Here is a 20,014-nt window from a genome sequence, read left to right as displayed (position 1 = left end):
CCCCTACTGAAATCCCCTAGGCCCAACATGTACAGTTTTTCAACCTTACCAATGGCAAATATGATGATATCATGACAGGCAAAGTCTGATTCACCACAGTGTTGTAGCTTTTCATGGGTTTTGGCGTCACCTAGTGTTTGCGTAGAAGAACAACATCATGATCTCACTGATCCACTCTGTGTGGGGAGAGGTTGATGATAAGGCCTCTCCTTTATAATAGAACCCAGTTTGCCAAAAGCATCTTAAGGCTATGTTTAGCGTTAGAACCTTTGTAGGAACATCGTTAAATCGACCAGCTGTTTCCCAAAACCATTACTGAAGTTGATCATTTTTTAACGACTGCCTCAGACCACTAGTACAGCTAAGTATCTCTGTTAAGGCAGGTTGCCTATTTAAGAATGCACTGGGCTGATGCAGGGTCAGGACAGAGAGACTGGGCTGATACAGGATAGGGAGACTGGGCTGATAACAGGGTCAGGACAGAGAGACTGGGCTGATAACAGGGTCAGGACAGAGAGACTGGGCTGATAACAGGGTCAGGACAGAGAGACTGGGCTGATAACAGGGTCAGGACAGAGAGACTGGGTTGATACAGGATAGGGAGACTGGGCTGATAACAGGGTCAGGACAGAGAGACTGGGTTGATACAGGATAGGGAGACTGGGCTGATAACAGGGTCAGGACAGAGAGACTGGGCTGATAACAGGGTCAGGACAGAGAGACTGGGCTGATAACAGGGTCAGGACAGAGAGACTGGGCTGATAACAGGGTCAGGACAGAGAGACTGGGCTGATAACAGGGTCAGGACAGAGAGACTGGGTTGATACAGGATAGGGAGACTGGGCTGATAACAGGGTCAGGACAGAGAGACTGGGCTGATAACAGGGTCAGGACAGAGAGACTGGGCTGATAACAGGGTCAGGACAGAGAGACTGGGCTGATAACAGGGTCAGGACAGAGAGACTGGGCTGATAACAGGGTCAGGACAGAGAGACTGGGCTGATAACAGGGTCAGGACAGGGTCAGGACAGGTTAGGACAAGGTCAGGGTCAGGTCAGGGGTCAGGTCAGGGTCAGTTCAGGGTCAGGACAGGACAGGGTCAGGTCAGGGTCAGGACAGACTTGAGGTTGAGTTCCCCTTTGTGTTCTTATTTTATCATAGTTTATTAACTGGTGCTAAGAAATAAACACAAAACAAAACCTATTACTATTAGCATATGTCATAAAGAATTCACATTAAACATATAAATATCTGATCATTTCAATACACATGCAAAAATTCCCTACACATATCCACACGTTGCAACAACTCAACATCCTACCGCTAATTATACAGCAGACGCATCTACACACATGAAACAGAGAGTAAAATGTAAACAATATTTCAGGTTACTCCCATTGGATACTGTGACGCCCAGATACGCTCAGATAAATGCTACATGCGGGAGAGTTTCTTCTTTATGGTTAATGCCAGACTACACCTATTGGTGTATTGCCACCACCTACTGTACGGGTAATACCAACTTACAATAACAACAAACTTAAAATCCAAAACATCCCCACTCCGTCAGTGATCATCCAAATCAGATCCCTACGTGGGAGAATTGTTCACAACTGCATGAGTTGTTTGGCACTGAATTTAAAAGACACAAATAACGCAATAAATGTTTAAACAAGGGTGCAGGTGCGCTCGGAGCATAAAGATGTATAGAGATCTCTAGTGCCCAAAAGCCTGTGTGACATGGGTAGCGCCATTAAAGACTGATACGTTGGTATCTCTACACATCTCTATGGCTCAGAGGCGCCTGCAGTTAAAGGGACAGTTCATTTGGCCCTTCCGAGATGATCTCCACTAGACACAAAATTAAGACGTTTATCTGTCTTTCTGTGACCGCCAATAACTACAGAATAAATGTGACAGTGACTACAAATACAAAGTTGCATAATACATCATGCAGTACGTGCTACACAGACCGATGTATTGGAATTATATTTTAGTCCATTTTATGTTCATTCAGGTGAGTTTTATGTAGCTATTTGTACGTTACTGTCTGTCATTTTTGAGTCAATATATTTCATGATGTGTAACGTGCGCAATGATGTGCCAAATCTTGATTTAGTGCATTATTTTAGGGTAAGCATTAGATTAAGCCGCATCAATATTTATAGCCATACGGTGCATTCAGAAAGTATTCAGACCCCTTGACTTTTTCCACATTTTGTTACGTTACAGCCTTATTCTAAAATGTATCTTTTTTTCCTCATCAATCTACACACAATAGCCCATAATGACAAAGCGAAAACAGGTTTTAAGAAAGTTTAGCAAGTGTATTAAAAATAAAACATTGAAATACCTTATTTACATAAGTATTCAGACCCTTTGCTATGAGACTCGAAATTGAGCTCAGGTGCATCCTGTTTCCATTGATCATCCTTGAGTCCACCTGTGGTAAATTCAATTGATTGGACAAGTCTCCCGAGTGGCGCAGTGGTCTAAGGCACTGCATCGCAGTGCTAGCTGTGCCACTAGAGATCCTGGTTTGAATCCAGGCTCTGTCGTAGCCGGCCGCGACCGGGAGACCCATGGGGCGGCGCACAATTGGCCCAGCGTCGTCCAGGGTAGGGGAGGGAATGGCCGGCAGGGATGTAGCTCAGTTGATAGAGCATGGCGTTTGCAACGCCAGGGTTGTGGGTTCGATTCCCACAGGGGGTATGAAAAAAAAATAATGTATGCACTAACTGTAAGTCGCTAAATGACTAAAATGTAAAGGTAAATGTAAAATGTAATGATTTGGAAAGGCACACACCTGTCTATATAAGGTCCCACAGTTGACAGTGCATGTCAGAGCAAAAACATTTAACATTTTAGTCATTTAGCAGACGCTCTTATCCAGAGCGACTTACAGTTAGTGAGTGCATAAATTTTTTTTTCATACTGGCCCCCCATGGGAAACGAACCCACAACCCTGGCGTTGCAAGCGCCATGCTCTACCAACTGAGCTACACGGGACCAAGGCATAAGGTCGAAGGAATTTTCCGCAGAGCTCCGAGACAGGATTGTGTCGAGGTACAGATCTGGGGAAGGGTACCAAAAAATGTGTGCAGTATTGAAGGTCCCCAAGAACACGGTGGCCTCCATCATTCTTAAATGCAAGAAGTTTGGAACCACCAAGACTCTTCCTAGAGCTGGCCGCCCGGCCAAACTGAGCAATTGGGGGAGAATGGCCTTAGTCAGGGAGGGGACCAAGAACCCGATGGTCACTCTGACAGAGCTCCAGAGTTTCTCTGTGGAGATGGGAGAACCTTCCAGAAGGACAACCATCTCTGCAGCACTCCACCAATCAGGCCTTTATGGTAGTGTGGCCAGACGGAAGCCACTCCTCAGTAAAAGGCACATGACAGCCCGCTTGGAGTTTGCCAAAAGGCACCTAAAGGACTCTCAGACCATGAGAAACAAGATTCTCTGGTCTGATGAAACCAAGATTGAACTCTTTGGCCTGAATGCCAAGCATCACGTCTGGAGGAAACCTGGCACCATCCCTACGGTGAAGCATGGTGGTGGCAGCATCATGCTGTGGGGATGTTTTTCAGCGGCAGGGACTGGGAGACTAGTCAGGATCGAGGGAAAGATCAACGGAGCAAAGTACAGAGAGATCCTTGATGAAAACCTGCTCCAGAGCGCTAAGGACCTCAGACTGGGGCAAAGGTTCACCTTCCAACAGGACAACGACCCTAAGCACACAGCCAAGACAACACAGCTGTGCAGCGACACTCCCCATCCAACCTGACAGATCTGCAGAGAAGAATGGGAGAAACTCCCAAAATACAGGTGTGCCAAGCTTGTAGCGTCATACCCAAGAAGACTCGAGGCTGTAATCGCTGCCAAAGGTGCTTCAACAAAGTACTGAATAAAGGGTCTGAATACTTATGTAAATGTGATATTTCAACTTTTTTGTATTTATTAATTTACCCCCCAAAAATGAACCTGTTTTTGCTTTGTCATTATGGGGTATTGTGTGTAGATTGATGAGGGAAAAAAACAATTCAATCAATTTTAGAATAAGGCTGTAACGTAACAAAATGTGGAAAAAGTCAAGAGGTCTGAATACTTTCCGAAGGCGCTGCAGGTGGTAATATATCAATAGGAGCTGATCCGTCGTCAGTATTGTGGAATAATTCTAATGTTAAGGTCAGATTGGAAAGGGAGAACGCTGATCCGAGAGCAGTGCTTACTTTCTTTCGATCCTATCAGTATCGACACATGCCTCACCGACGCACTTAGTGACCGTTCTCTCTGTGTGGTGTTTTGGGAAACATGTTACATCTTCGTCTCTCTGTGTGGTGTTTTGGGAAACATGTTACATCTTCGTCTCTCTGTGTAGTGTTTTGGGAAACATGTTACATCTTCGTCTCTCTGCGTGGTGTTTTGGGAAACATGTTACATCTTCGTCTCTCTGCGTGGTGTTTTGGGAAACATGTTACATCTTCGTCTCTCCGTGTGGTGTTTTGGGAAACATGTTACATCTTCGTCTCTCTGTGTGGTGTTTTGGGAAACATGTTACATCTTCGTCTCTCTGTGTGGTGTTTTGGGAAACATGTTACATCTTCGTCTCTCTGTGTGGTGTTTTGGGAAACATGTTACATCTTCGTCTCTCTGTGTGGTGTTTTGGGAAACATGTTACATCTTCGTCTCTCTGTGTGGTGTTTTGGGAAACGTGTTACCTCTTCGTCTCTCTGCGTGGTGTTTTGGGAAACGTGTTACATCTTCGGCCGTTGTAGGAAAGATGCATCGTTAAAACCCTTGTAAGTCTAAGTTCCATCGCTATCAGGAAACTGGGCCCTGGACAAGACAACAGGCATCACAACCACACATTACACTGTACCACTATAACACTAACAGTCAGCATGTACCACTGTAACACTAACAGTCAGCATGTACCACTGTAACACTAACAGTCAGCATGTACCACTGTAACACTAACAGTCAGCATGTACCACTATAACACTAACAGTCAGCATGTACCACTATAACACTAACAGTCAGCATGTACCACTGTAACACTAACAGTCAGCATGTACCACTATAACACTAACAGTCAGCATGTACCACTGTAACACTAACAGTCAGCATGTACCACTATAACACTAACAGTCAGCATGTACCACTGTAACACTAACAGTCAGCATGTACCACTGTAACACTAACAGTCAGCATGTACCACTATAACACTAACAGTCAGCATGTACCACTGTAACACTAACAGTCAGCATGTACCACTATAACACTAACAGTCAGCATGTACCACGGTAACACTAACAGTCAGCATGTACCACTGTACACTAACAGTCAGCATGTACCACTGTACACTAACAGTCAGCATGTACCACTGTACACTAACAGTCAGCATGTACCACTGTAACACTAACAGTCAGCATGTACCACTGTAACACTAACAGTCAGCATGTACCACTGTAACACTAACAGTCAGCATGTACCACTGTAACACTAACTGTCAGCATGTACCACTGTAACACTAACAGTCAGCATGTACCACTGTAACACTAACAGTCAGCATGTACCACTGTAACACTAACAGTCAGCATGTACCACTGTAACACTAACAGTCAGCATGTAACACTATTAACCAGGGACCACCCTATGGTCTATATAGTGTTATACAATTAACCAGGGACCACCCTATGGTCTATATAGTGTTATACTATTAACCAGGGACCACCCTATGGTCTATATAGTGTTATACTATTAACCAGGGACCACCCTATGGTCTATATAGTGTTACACTATTAACCAGGGACCACCCTATGGTCTATATAGTGTTACACTATTAACCAGGGACCACCCTATGGTCTATATAGTGTTATACTATTAACCAGGGACCACCCTATGGTCTATATAGTGTTACACTATTAACCAGGGACCACCCTATGGTCTATATAGTGTTATACTATTAACCAGGGACCACCCTATGGTCTATATAGTGTTATACTATTAACCAGGGACCACCCTATGGTCTATATAGTGTTATACTATTAACTAGGGACCACCCTATGGTCTATATAGTGTTACACTATTAACCAGGGACCACCCTATGGTCTATATAGTGTTATACTATTAACCAGGGACCACCCTATGGTCTATATAGTGTTACACTATTAACCAGGGACCACCCTATGGTCTATATAGTGTTACACTATTAACCAGGGACCACCGTATGGTCTATATAGTGTTATACTATTAACCAGGGACCACCCTATGGTCTATATAGTGTTACACTATTAACCAGGGACCACCCTATGGTCTATATAGTTGTATACAATTAACCAGGGACCACCCTATGGTCTATATAGTGTTATACTATTAACCAGGGACCACCCTATGGTCTATATAGTTGTATACAATTAACCAGGGACCACCCTATGGTCTATATAGTGTTATACTATTAACCAGGGACCACCCTATGGTCTATATAGTTGTATACAATTAACCAGGGACCACCCTATGGTCTATATAGTGTTACACTATTAACCAGGGACCACCCTATGGTCTATATAGTGTTATACTATTAACCAGGGACCACCCTATGGTCTATATAGTGTTATACTATTAACCAGGGACCACCCTATGGTCTATATAGTGTTATACTATTAACCAGGGACCACCCTATGGTCTATATAGTGTTATACTATTAACCAGGGACCACCCTATGGTCTATATAGTGTTACACTATTAACCAGGGACCACCGTATGGTCTATATAGTGTTATACTATTAACCAGGACCACCCTATGGTCTATATAGTGTCCTACGGGCCATTTGGGACATAATCTATAATCCTGCCTTTGCCTCTTCTCTCTATCAGGGCCTCTCCAGGGTCTGTCTGGTCCCTCCTCCAAAGCAGGGCCAGGCCCCCCCCCCCCTGACCCCTCTCTTACCCCTGGGATGGGGCGTGGTCTGGGGCCAGGAGGTCAAAGGTCAGAGATGCCTCGCCCCGCTCAGCAGGTGGTCTATGTCTTCACTACCAGCCTGGCCAACAGGTGAGACACACACTATGAACACGCACACATATACACACACACCTCGTCTGGTAAGATAGGGGGCTCTTCACACAGAAATGCCGAGCAGAAAAGTGCGAATTGAACAAATCAAGTTTTTGTGGTCTGGTCTTGTCATGTTTATTCTGTACTAAAATGACTAAACAGCAGGTGAAGTAGTACCCCTAACCCAGGTGATGTAGTACCCTTAACCCAGGTGAAGTAGTACCCCTAACCCAGGTGAAGTAGTACCCCTAACCCAGGTGAAGTAGTACCCCTAACCCAGGTGAAGTAGTACCCCTAACCCAGGTGAAGTAGTACCCCTAACCCAGGTGAAGTAGTACCCCTAACCCAGGTGATGTAGTACCCTTAACCCAGGTGAAGTAGTACCCCTAACCCAGGTGATGTAGTACCCTTAACCCAGGTGAAGTAGTACCCCTAACCCAGGTGATGTAGTACCCTTAACCCAGGTGAAGTAGTACCCCTAACCCAGGTGATGTAGTACCCTTAACCCAGGTGAAGTAGTACCCCTAACCCAGGTTATGTAATACCCCTAACCCAGGTGATGTAGTACCCCTAACCCAGGTGATGTAATACCCCTAACCCAGGTGAAGTAGTACCCCTAACCCAGGTGAAGTAGTACCCCTAACCCAGGTGATGTAGTACCCCTAACCCAGGTAAAGTAGTACCCCTAACCCAGGTGATGTAGTACCCCTAACCCAGGTAAAGTAGTACCCCTAACCCAGGTGAAGTAGTACCCCTAACCCAGGTGAAGTAGTAAAACTAACCCAGGTGAAGTAGTACCCCTAACCCAGGTGAAGTAGTACCCCTAACCCAGGTGATGTAGTACCCCTAACCCAGGTGAAGTAGTACCCCTAACCCAGGTGAAGTAGTACCCCTAACCCAGGTGAAGTAGTAAAACTAACCCAGGTGAAGTAGTACCCCTAACCCAGGTGAAGTAGTACCCCTAACCCAGGTGATGTAATACCCCTAACCCAGGTGAAGTAGTACCCTTAACCCAGGTGAAGTAGTAAAACTAACCCAGGTGAAGTAGTACCCCTAACCCAGGTGAAGTAGTACCCCTAACCCAGGTGAAGTAGTACCCCTAACCCAGGTGAAGTAATACCCCTAACGCAGGTGAAGTAGTACCCCTAACCCAGGTGAAGTAGTACCCCTAACCCAGGTGAAGTAGTACCCCTAACCCAGGTGAAGTAGTACCCCTAACCCAGGTGAAGTAGTACCCCTAACCCAGATGAAGTAGTACCCCTAACCCAGGTGACGTAATACCCCTAACCCAGGTGAAGTAATACCCCTAACCCAGGTGAAGTAATACCCCTAACCCAGGTGAAGTAGTACCCCTAACCCAGGTGAAGTAGTACCCCTAACCCAGGTGAAGTAGTACCCCTAACCCAGGTGAAGTAGTAAAACTAACCCAGGTGAAGTAGTACCCCTAACCCAGGTGAAGTAGTACCCCTAACCCAGGTGAAGTAGTAAAACTAACCCAGGTAAAGTAGTACCCCTAACCCAGGTGAATTAGTACCCCTAACCCAGGTGAAGTAGTAAAACTAACCCAGGTGAAGTAGTACCCCTAACCTAGGTGAAGTAGTACCCCTAACCCAGGTGAAGTAGTACCCTTAACCCAGGTGAAGTAGTAAAACTAACCCAGGTGAAGTAGTACCCCTAACCCAGGTGAAGTAGTACCCCTAACCCAGGTGAAGTAGTACCCCTAACCCAGGTGAAGTAGTACCCCTAACCCAGGTGATGTAATACCCCTAACCCAGGTGATGTAATACCCCTAACCCAGGTGAAGTAGTACCCCTAACCCAGGTGAAGTAGTACCCCTAACCCAGGTGAAGTAGTACCCCTAACCCAGGTGAAGTAGTACCCCTAACCCAGGTGAAGTAGTAAAACTAACCCAGGTGAAGTAGTACTCCTAACCCAGGTGAAGTAGTACCCCTAACCCAGGTGAAGTAGTACCCCTAACCCAGGTGAAGTAGTACCCCTAACCCAGGTGAAGTAGTACCCCTAACCCAGGTGAAGTAGTAAAACTAACCCAGGTGAAGTAGTACCCCTAACCCAGGTGAAGTAGTACCCCTAACCCAGGTGAAGTAGTAAAACTAACCCAGGTAAAGTAGTACCCCTAACCCAGGTGAAGTAGTACCCCTAACCCAGGTGAAGTAGTACCCCTAACCCAGGTGAAGTAGTAAAACTAACCCAGGTGAAGTAGTACCCCTAACCCAGGTGAAGTAGTAAAACTAACCCAGGTGAAGTAGTACCCCTAACCCAGGTGAAGTAGTACCCCTAACCCAGGTGATGTAATACCCCTAACCCAGGTGAAGTAGTACCCTTAACCCAGGTGAAGTAGTAAAACTAACCCAGGTGAAGTAGTACCCCTAACCCAGGTGAAGTAGTACCCCTAATCCAGGTGAAGTAGTACCCCTAACCCAGGTGAAGTAGTAAAACTAACCCAGGTGAAGTAGTACCCCTAACCCAGGTGAAGTAGTACCCCTAACCCAGGTGAAGTAATACCCCTAACCCAGGTGAAGTAGTACCCCTAACCCAGGTGAAGTAGTACCCCTAACCCAGGTGAAGTAGTACCCCTAACCCAGGTGAAGTAGTACCCCTAACCCAGGTGATGTAGTACCCCTAACCCAGGTGAAGTAGTACCCCTAACCCAGGTGAAGTACATTTACATTTTACATTTTAGTCATTTAGCAGACGCTCTTAACCAGAGCGACTTACAGGTGAAGTAGTACCCCTAACCCAGGTGAAGTAGTAAAACTAACCCAGGTGAAGTAGTACCCCTAACCCAGGTGAAGTAATACCCCTAACCCAGGTGAAGTAATACCCCTAACCCAGGTGAAGTAATACCCCTAACCCAGGTGAAGTAATACCCCTAACCCAGGTGAAGTAGTACCCCTAACCCAGGTGAAGTAGTAAAACTAACCCAGGTGAAGTAGTACCCCTAACCCAGGTGAAGTAATACCCCTAACCCAGGTGAAGTAATACCCCTAACCCAGGTGAAGTAATACCCCTAACCCAGGTGATGTAGTACCCCTAACCCAGGTGAAGTAGTACCCCTAACCCAGGTGAAGTAGTACCCCTAACCCAGGTGAAGTAGTAAAACTAACCCAGGTGAAGTAGTACCCCTAACCCAGGTGAAGTAGTACCCCTAACCCAGGTGATGTAATACCCCTAACCCAGGTGAAGTAGTACCCCTTACCCAGGTGAAGTAGTACCCCTAACCCAGGTGAAGTAATACCCCTAACCCAGGTGAAGTAGTACCCCTAACCCAGGTGAAGTAGTAAAACTAACCCAGGTGAAGTAGTACCCCTAACCCAGGTGAAGTAGTACCCCTAACCCAGGTGAAGTAGTACCCCTAACCCAGGTGAAGTAGTACCCCTAACCCAGGTGAAGTAATACCCCTAACCCAGGTGAAGTAATACCCCTAACCCAGGTGAAGTAATACCCCTAACCCAGGTGAAGTAGTACCCCTAACCCAGGTGAAGTAGTACCCCTAACCCAGGTGAAGTAGTACCCCTAACCCAGGTGAAGTAGTAAAACTAACCCAGGTGAAGTAGTACCCCTAACCCAGGTGAAGTAGTACCCCTAACCCAGGTGATGTAATACCCCTAACCCAGGTGAAGTAGTACCCCTTACCCAGGTGAAGTAGTACCCCTAACCCAGGTGAAGTAATACCCCTAACCCAGGTGAAGTAGTACCCCTAACCCAGGTGAAGTAGTACCCCTAACCCAGGTGAAGTAGTAAAACTAACCCAGGTGAAGTAATACCCCTAACCCAGGTGAAGTAGTACCCCTAACCCAGGTGAAGTACTACCCCTAACCCAGGTGAAGTAGTACCCCTTACCCAGGTGAAGTAGTACCCCTAACCCAGGTGAAGTAGTAAAACTAACCCAGGTGAAGTAGTACCCCTAACCCAGGTGAAGTAATACCCCTAACCCAGGTGAAGTAGTACCCCTAACCCAGGTGAAGTAATACCCCTAACCCAGGTGAAGTAGTACCCCTAACCCAGGTGAAGTAGTACCCCTAACCCAGGTGAAGTAGTACCCCTAACCCAGGTGAAGTAGTACCCCTAACCCAGGTGAAGTAGTACCCCTAACCCAGGTGAAGTAGTACCCCTAACCCAGGTGAAGTAGTACCCCTAACCCAGGTGAAGTAGTAAAACTAATCCAGGTGAAGTAGTACCCCTAACCCAGGTGAAGTAGTACCCCTAACCCAGGTGAAGTAGTACCCCTAACCCAGGTGAAGTAGTACCCCTAACCCAGGTGAAGTAGTAACCCTAACCCAGGTGAAGTAGTACCCCTAACCCAGGTGAAGTAGTACCCCTAACCCAGGTGAAGTAGTACCCCTAACCCAGGTGAAGTAGTACCCCTAACCCAGGTGAAGTAGTACCCCTAACCCAGGTGAAGTAGTACCCCTAACCCAGGTGAAGTAGTACCCCTAACCCAGGTGAAGTAGTACCCCTAACCCAGGTGAAGTAGTACCCCTAACCCAGGTGAAGTAGTACCCCTAACCCAGGTGAAGTAGTAACCCTAACCCAGGTGAAGTAGTACCCCTAACCCAGGTGAAGTAGTACCCCTAACCCAGGTGAAGTAGTACCCCTAACCCAGGTGAAGTAGTACCCCTAACCCAGGTGAAGTAGTAACCCTAACCCAGGTGAAGTAGTACCCCTAACCCAGGTGAAGTAGTACCCCTAACCCAGGTGAAGTAGTACCCCTAACCCAGGTGAAGTAGTAACCCTAACCCAGGTGAAGTAGTACCCCTAACCCAGGTGAAGTAGTACCCCTAACCCAGGTGAAGTAGTACCCCTAACCCAGGTGAAGTAGTAAAACTAACCCAGGTGAAGTAGTACCCCTAACCCAGGTGAAGTAATACCCCTAACCCAGGTGAAGTAGTACCCCTAACCCAGGTGAAGTAGTACCCCTAACCCAGGTGAAGTATCCCCTTTTGCATTTGGCTGTTATAGAGAGAAGCAGCAGTATCCCCTTTTGCATTTGGCTGTTATAGAGAGAAGCAGCAGTCTAGCAGCTAGTATTAACCCTGTATTATCTGGTCTGTCTGTCTGTCTCTCAGTGCTGCTGAATCAGTGATGCACGGCCACTCAGACTCTATTCTCCTGTTCCACCAGCAGAATGTCCCACGCACCAAACAACTGGAGCAGGTCAGCCACACACACACACACACACACACAGAGGGCGTTCGCATGCTTCCCATCACAAACAGTTTTTTTATAGGTTGTGCATATATTATGATGACATTTTGGTCTTCGGCAAGGTTTTTTCGGCTATGTGTTCACCCCAAAAAATTCTGAGACAAGCCGAAGTCTACGCAACTTCGACGATGATTGGTCAACAGTAGGGATTCTTCAACGAAGAGTTTGTTGTCGTTTAATGAGAGACGCACACAGACACAGATACACACACACACACACACACAGACACACACACACAGACACACACACACAGAGACACACACAGACACACACACACAGACACACAGACACACACAGACACACACACACAGACACACACACACACACACAGACACACACACACAGACACACACACAGACACACACAGACACACACACACAGACACAGATACACACACACACACACAGACACACACACACAGACACACACACACACAGACACACACAGACACACACACACACAGACACACACACACACACAGACACACACACACAGACACACACACAGACACACACAAACACAGACACACACACACACACAGGCACACACACACACAGACACACACACACACAGACACACACAGACACACACACACACAGGCACACACACACACAGACACACACACACAGACACACACAGACACACACAGACACACACAGACACACACACACACACAGACACACACACACACACAGACACAGACACACACACACACACACACACACACACACACACACACACACAGACACAGGGTGATATATGACAGGGTGATATATGACAGGGTGATATCTGACTAGTGGGAAGGGAATGTGTGAAACTACAGGTGTTCTAGAAAGTGTTTATCTATTTCTGTCCACGTACTTGTCTTTGTTCCTGTTTCTAGTAGAAACTACAAGCTGTTGAAGTGTTTTGCTTTAGATATGCAATGCTTTGCTTAAAAATCTCCATGAGTATACACGTTTCAGTAACGGTAGAATGCTTTATTACTTGGCATAAGCATTTCTCAACCTTTTAAAATGTATTATGAGAAGGCTTTATTAACAACCTGTAATAGTTCTGTGTGTCTCGTCTCCCCCTGTCTCTCCTCTCCCCCCGTCTCTCCTCTCCCCCGTCTCTCGTCTCCCCCTGTCTCTCCTCTCCCCCTGTCTCTCCTCTCCCCCGTCTCTCCTCTCCCCCGTCTCTCGTCTCCCCCTGTCTCTCCTCTCCCCCTGTCTCTCCTCTCCCCCCGTCTCTCCTCTCCCCCTGTCTCTCCTCTCCCCCCTGTCTCTCCTCTCCCCCGTCTCTCCTCTCCCCCGTCTCTCGTCTCCCCCTGTCTCTCCTCTCCCCCTGTCTCTCCTCTCCCCCCGTCTCTCCTCTCCCCCTGTCTCTCCTCTCCCCCCTGTCTCTCCTCTCCCCCCTGTCTCTCCTCTCCCCCCTGTCTCTCCTCTCCCCCCGTCTCTCCTCTCCCCCCGTCTCTCCTCTCCCCCTGTCTCTCCTCTCCCCCCCTGTCTCTCCTCTCCCCCGTCTCTCCTCTCCCCCCTGTCTCTCCTCTCCCCCGTCTCTCCTCTCCCCCCTGTCTCTCCTCTCCCCCCCTGTCTCTCCTCTCCCCCCTGTCTCTCCTCTCCCCCCCTGTCTCTCCTCTCCCCCGTCTCTCCTCTCCCCCCTGTCTCTCCTCTCCCCCTGTCTCTCCTCTCCCCCTGTCTCTCCTCTCCCCCCTGTCTCTCCTCTCCCCCCTGTCTCTCCTCTCCCCCCGTCTCTCCTCTCCCCCTGTCTCTCCTCTTCCCCTGTCTCTCCTCTCCCCCCGTCTCTCCTCTCCCCCTGTCTCTCCTCTCCCCCCTGTCTCTCCTCTCCCCCCTGTCTCTCCTCTCCCCCCTGTCTCTCCTCTCCCCCCGTCTCTCCTCTCCCCCCGTCTCTCCTCTCCCCCGTCTCTCGTCTCCCCCTGTCTCTCCTCTCCCCCCTGTCTCTCCTCTCCCCCGTCTCTCCTCTCCCCCCTGTCTCTCCTCTCCCCCCTGTCTCTCCTCTCCCCCCTGTCTCTCCTCTCCCCCCGTCTCTCCTCTCCCCCCTGTCTCTCCTCCCCCCTGTCTCTCCTCTCCCCCTGTCTCTCTTCTCCCCCTGTCTCTCTTCTCCCCCGTCTCTCTTCTCCCCCTGTCTCTCCTCCCCCCTGTCTCTCTTCTCCCCCTGTCTCTCCTCTCCCCCCTGTCTCTCCTCTCCCCCCTGTCTCTCCTCTCCCCCGTCTCTCATCTCCCCCCCTGTCTGTCCTCTCCCCCTGTCTCTCCTCTCCCCCCGTCTCTCCTCTCCCCCCTGTCTCTCCTCCCCCCCTGTCTCTCCTCTCCCCCTGTCTCTCTTCTCCCCGTCTCTCTTCTCCCCCGTCTCTCTTCTCCCCCGTCTCTCTTCTCCCCCTGTCTCTCCTCCCCCCTGTCTCTCCTCCCCCCTGTCTCTCCTCTCCCCCCTGTCTCTCCTCTCCCCCCCGTCTCTCCTCCCCCCCGTCTCTCATCTCCCCCCCTGTCTCTCCTCTCCCCCTGTCTCTCCTCTCCCCCCGTCTCTCCTCTCCCCTGTCTCTCCTCTCCCCCCCTGTCTCTCCTCTCCCCCCTGTCTCTCCCCCCCCCCTGTCTCTCCTCTCTCCCCCGTCTCTCCTCTCCCACAGTGCGCCCCATCAGGGAAACATCCCAGTCTGTCAGGGCAGCTGAGCTCCAGCAGCACCCCTCCCATGGGCACCCCCAAGTCCCAGAGCGGCACCCCCAGACCGGCCTCTGTGGTAGGGTGCCACCTCCAGGCTGCGGGAAGCAGGACCCCCTCTTCAACGGGACACCCCGACTCTGAGCCCCCCCAGACCAGACTGGGGGGTCCTGGAGTCTCCAATAACAGTAGCAGTACCCCCTCCCACCAGCCAGGGAGCGCTGTTGCGCCTACACCCTGTGGACCAGGCCCAGGCCCCGGGGGTGGAGGTCGTGGGGGGGAGGGGAAAGGGGTGCTGCCTCACCCCAGTGCGGGGGTGTCTCCGTCAGGTAGCCCCTCGGTGCTCTCAGCCCACCTGCAGGTCGATGTGGGGGTGCGGGGCGGGGGTGGTCCGGGGGGTAACGGGGGAGACGGGGGTCTGTCTAAAGAACAGCTGGAGCACAGAGAGAGGTCTCTACAGACCCTCAGGGACATCGAGAGGCTTCTGCTCCGCTCCGGGACAGCAGGGGGCGCCGTAGAGCCACCAGGCCCCAACAACAACCCCAACAATGTAAACAACATCAACACTGAGGGTAGTGGCGGCGGTCCGATGGAGGACGGGGAGAATAGCGGTAACGGTAATAATACTGGTGGGAACAGCTTGTTGCTTCCCCCTATGGGCCAGATGAAGAGGTACGAGGAGCCTCTCAGGTCCATCATCTCCCAGACGCAGCAGCTGGGGGGGCCAGGGGGGATGGACGACTCTCCCATGGGGGGTCCCCACCCCCACAGCCTGCCCCCCCACCACTCCCCTGGGGGCCTGGACATGGGGCCCCTCTTGGGTCCTGACGGTCTGACCCCGGAGCAGGTCGCCTGGAGACAGCTGCAGGAGGAATATTACCAGGAGAAGAGAAGGCAACAGGAGATTCAGCCCAACCCTCACACACACCCACAGCACTTCAGAATGATGCAGGAGATGAGCATGGGGCAGGGGGGGCCCCCGATTATGATGAGGGGTCCCCCTCCGCCGTACCACAGCAAGCCTGGGGAGCAGCAGTGGGGGCCAGCTGGGATGGGACCGGGAGGGATGGGGCCGGGTAACCCTCGGATGATAGACATGCACCACGAGGGGCCCCGGGGTCCACGGTTCCTGGGCCAGATGCAGAGGGGTCCCCCTGGAGGAGGGGGGTTCCCAGGCAGTCCTGGAGGGGTGTTATCCATTGAGGGTCTCAGCCCCCAACGGGCCCCCAGGCCAGGCATGTGGATAGAAGACCTGCCCCCCAACATGATGGGTGGTGGCAGGGGGCCGTTCTACCATGGGGGGCCAGGTGGGGGACCCCCCCAACACATGCAGGGTGACCCTGAGCGCCTGCTGACCCGGGAAGATATGTTCCGCATCATGGAGAAGAGGCAGCTGCAGGGGCTCCACCACCTGGAGCTGGAGAGGATAGCCCAACAACAACAACAGGGTATGGGGGGCCCCAGGATGATGGAGGGGCCAGGGGGGTTCCCCAACCAGGGGATGGGCCGAGGGCCGGGATCGAGGGAGGACCCCATGGACTTCCTAGGGTCCAGGGAGATTATGGGGTCCCCGGGCGGGGGTGTAGGAGGAGGGGGTCCCCAGATGAGAGATCTAGTAGACTCCTCTCTCGGCCCCGGGGGGATGAACATGAACATGAATGTTAACATGATGAACCAGCAGATGAACCAACAGCAGCAGATGATGCTGCAGAAGCTGAGAGGAGGAGGAGGAGGAGGAAGAGGAGGAAGAGGAGGAGGAGGGCCACTAGGGGACTTGCTTAGCCAGGAGGACATCGCTCGGATCCGAGCCGCCCAGAATGGTGGTGGACGTGGAGGGAATAAAGTGATGATCCAGGGACCTGACGGCCCGCTCCAGTTCCCCAATCAGGGGCCCTTCCCTGGGGGCCCGGGAGGAGGCGAGGGGGGTTACCTCCAGGGGCCCGGGGTTGACATGTTCGGATTGCCTGACCAGCATGGTGGGGGGCCTCACATGGGGGGTACGTCTCGCCTCAGCCACATGCCCATGGGGGGCGGTGGTGGTGGGGGGGGACCCCGGTGCGCGGACCTAGGCCCTCACCACCCTTCGGACCTGTCCATCAACGTGAACCCCAGCATGGTCTCCCCGGCGATGCACCCTCCCCCTCACCAGCTCAAGTCTCCGTCCCTCATCCAGGAGCCGTCGCCCCTCATGAGCTCACCCTCCGCCGCAGGCCTTAAGTCCCCCTCTCAGATATCCTCCGCTGGGGGTTCTCAGAGCCAGCAACACCCCCTACCTCCTGCCTCTGGGGCCGGGACCCCCTCCTCTTCCTCCATGAAGTCTCCCCAGGTGATGGGCCCCTCCCTGGGGCTGCGCTCCCCCTCGGGCTCCCCTGGACGTCTGAAGTCTCCAGCCATGGTGGCGTCTCCAGGGTGGACGTCCTCTCCTAAGACAGCTCTACCCAGCCCTGGGGGACCTAGCAGTGGAAAGGGGCTGGGGAACGGAGGCAGCAGCTCCACAGAGACAGGTAAGAACTAGATACGGGATAGGTCCCAGATGGACATGTGACCTCTGATAAGAACAGGGATCACTGACTGTGCTATCGCTACACTGTAGCCTGTCTTGAATCTCTCCTTTAGATCAAGTGCCTATAGAAAGTCTACACCCTGTTTATTTTTTTCCACATTTTGTTGCGTTACAAAGTGGGATTGAACTAGATGTATTTTTGTAATTGATCTACACACAATACTCCATAATGTCAAAGTAAAAATAAAAGTATCTTTTATTTTTACAAATTAATACATTTTTTATAACTAAAATATAGTCGTTGCAGATGTATTTAGTAAGTATAAATAAATAATAACAATCAATATTAAGTATTCTGCCCCTTTGTTTAGCCTAAATGAGTTCAGGAGTAAAATGTGGCTTAACAAATCACATAAGTTATATGGACTCACTCTGAAATAATAGGGTCTGACATGATTTCTGAATGACTAACCCTTCCTCTGTCCCCCATACATACAACATCTGTAAGGTCCCTCAGTCAAGTATTGAATTTAAAGCACATATTCAACTACAAAGACCAGGGAGCTTTTAGAAAGCCTCATAAAGAAGGGCAGTGATTGGTAGAAAATCAGACATTTAATATATCTTTAACCATGGTTAAGTGAATAATATATACACACTACATGACCAACAGTATGTGGACACCTGCTCATCAAACATCTTCATTCCAACATCATGGGCATTAATATGGAGTTGGTCCCCCCTTTGCTGCTATAACAGCCTCCACTCTTCTGGGAAGGCTTTCTGCTAGATGTTGGAACATTGCTGCGGGGACTTGCTTCCTTTCAGCCACAAGAGCATTAGTGAGGTCGGGCACTGATGTTGGGCGATTAGGCCTGGCTCGCAGTCGGCGTTCCTATTCATCCCAAAGGTGTTCGATGGGGTTGAGGTCAGGGCTCTGTGTAGGCCAGTCAAGTTCTTCCACACCGATCTCGACAAACCATTTCTGTATGGACCTCAATTTGTGCACGGGGGCATTGTCATGCTGAAACAGGAAAGGGCCTTCCCCAAACTGTTGCCAAAAAGTTGGAAGCACAGAATCGTCTAGAATGTCATTGTATGGTGTAGCATTAAGATTTCCCTTCACTGGAACTAAGGGGCCTAGCCCGAACCATGAAAAACAGCCCCAGACCATTATTTCTCCTCCACCAAACTTTACAGTTGGCACTATGCATTGGGGCAGGTCGTGTTCTCCTGGCATCCGCCAAACCCAGATTTGTCTGTCGGACTGCCAGGTGGTGAAGCGTGATTCATCACTCCAGAGAACGCGTTTCCACTGCTCCAGAGTCCAATGGCGGCGAGCTTTACAGCACTCCAGCCGACGCTCGGCATTGCCCATGGCTTGTGTGCGGCTGCTCGGCCATGGAAACTCATTTCATGAAGCTCCCGACGAACAGTTCTTGTGCTGACGTTGCTTCCAGAGGCAGTGGCGGCGGTCCCGTTCTGTGAGCTTGTGTGGCCTACCACTTCGCGGCTGAGCCGTTGTTGCTCCTAGATGTTTCCACTTCATAATAACAGCACTTACAGTTGACCGGGGCAGCTCTAGCAGGGCAGAAATTTGACGAACTGACTTGTTGGAAAGGTGGCATCCAATGACTGTGCCACGTTGAAAGTCACTGAGCTCTTCAGTACGGACCATTCTACTGCCAATGTTTGTCTATGGAGATTGCATGGCTGTGTGCTCGATTTTAAACACCTGTCAGCAACGGGTGTGGCTGAAATAGCAGAATCCACTCATTTGAAGGGGTGTCCACATACTTTTGTATATACAGTGGGGGAAAAAAGTATTTAGTCAGCCACCAATTGTGCAAGTTCTCCCACTTAAAAAGATGAGAGCGGCCTGTAATTTTCATAATAGGTACACGTCAACTATGACAGACAAATTGAGATTTTTTTTCCAGGAAATCACATTGTAGGATTTTTAATGAATTTATTTGCAAATTATGGTGGAAAATAAGTATTTGGTCACCTACAAACAAGCAAGATTTCTGGCTCTCACAGACCTGTAACTTCTTCTTTAAGAGGCTCCTCTGTCCTCCACTCGTTACCTGTATTAATGGCACCTGTTTTAACTTGTTATCAGTATAAAAGACACCTGTCCACAACCTCAAACAGTCACACTCCAAACTCCACTATGGCCAAGACCAAAGAGCTGTCAAAGGACACCAGAAACAAAATTGTAGACCTGCACCAGGCTGGGAAGACTGAATCTGCAATAGGTAAGCAGCTTGGTTTGAAGAAATCAACTGTGGGAGCAATTATTAGGAAATGGAAGACATACAAGACCACTGATAATCTCCCTCGATCTCGGGCTCCACGCAAGATCTCACCCCGTGGGGTCAAAATGATCACAAGAACGGTGAGCAAAAATCCCAGAACCACATGGGGGGACCTGCAGAGAGCTGGGACCAAAGTAACAAAGCCTACCATCAGTAACACACTACGCCGCCAGGGACTCAAATCCTGCAGTGCCAGACGTGTCCCCCTGCTTAAGCCAGTACATGTCCAGGCCCGTCTGAAGTTTGCTAGAGTGC

At 50.0% G+C, this 20,014-nt stretch overlaps 1 protein-coding gene across 2 annotated transcripts in view; it reads left to right on the top strand.

Annotated features, from left to right (window-relative positions):
• bcl9l (bcl9 like) overlaps positions 1 to 20,014 on the top strand; it is a 100,967-nt gene that overhangs the window by 74,730 nt on the left and 6,223 nt on the right. For both annotated transcript variants that reach the window (XM_084148608.1, XM_084148607.1), the window contains exons 5-7: positions 6,880 to 7,054; positions 12,145 to 12,232; positions 14,907 to 17,442. In XM_084148608.1, coding sequence (XP_084004734.1) covers positions 6,880 to 7,054; positions 12,145 to 12,232; positions 14,907 to 17,442 — 2,799 coding nt within the window. The remainder of the gene's footprint in view (positions 1 to 6,879; positions 7,055 to 12,144; positions 12,233 to 14,906; positions 17,443 to 20,014) is intronic.

This window comes from Coregonus lavaretus, assembly GCF_964263955.1.
Source record: "Coregonus lavaretus genome assembly, chromosome: 30".
In the NCBI taxonomy this organism is placed as follows: domain Eukaryota; kingdom Metazoa; phylum Chordata; class Actinopteri; order Salmoniformes; family Salmonidae; genus Coregonus; species Coregonus lavaretus.
This window is presented reverse-complemented; position numbering and strand designations above follow the sequence as displayed.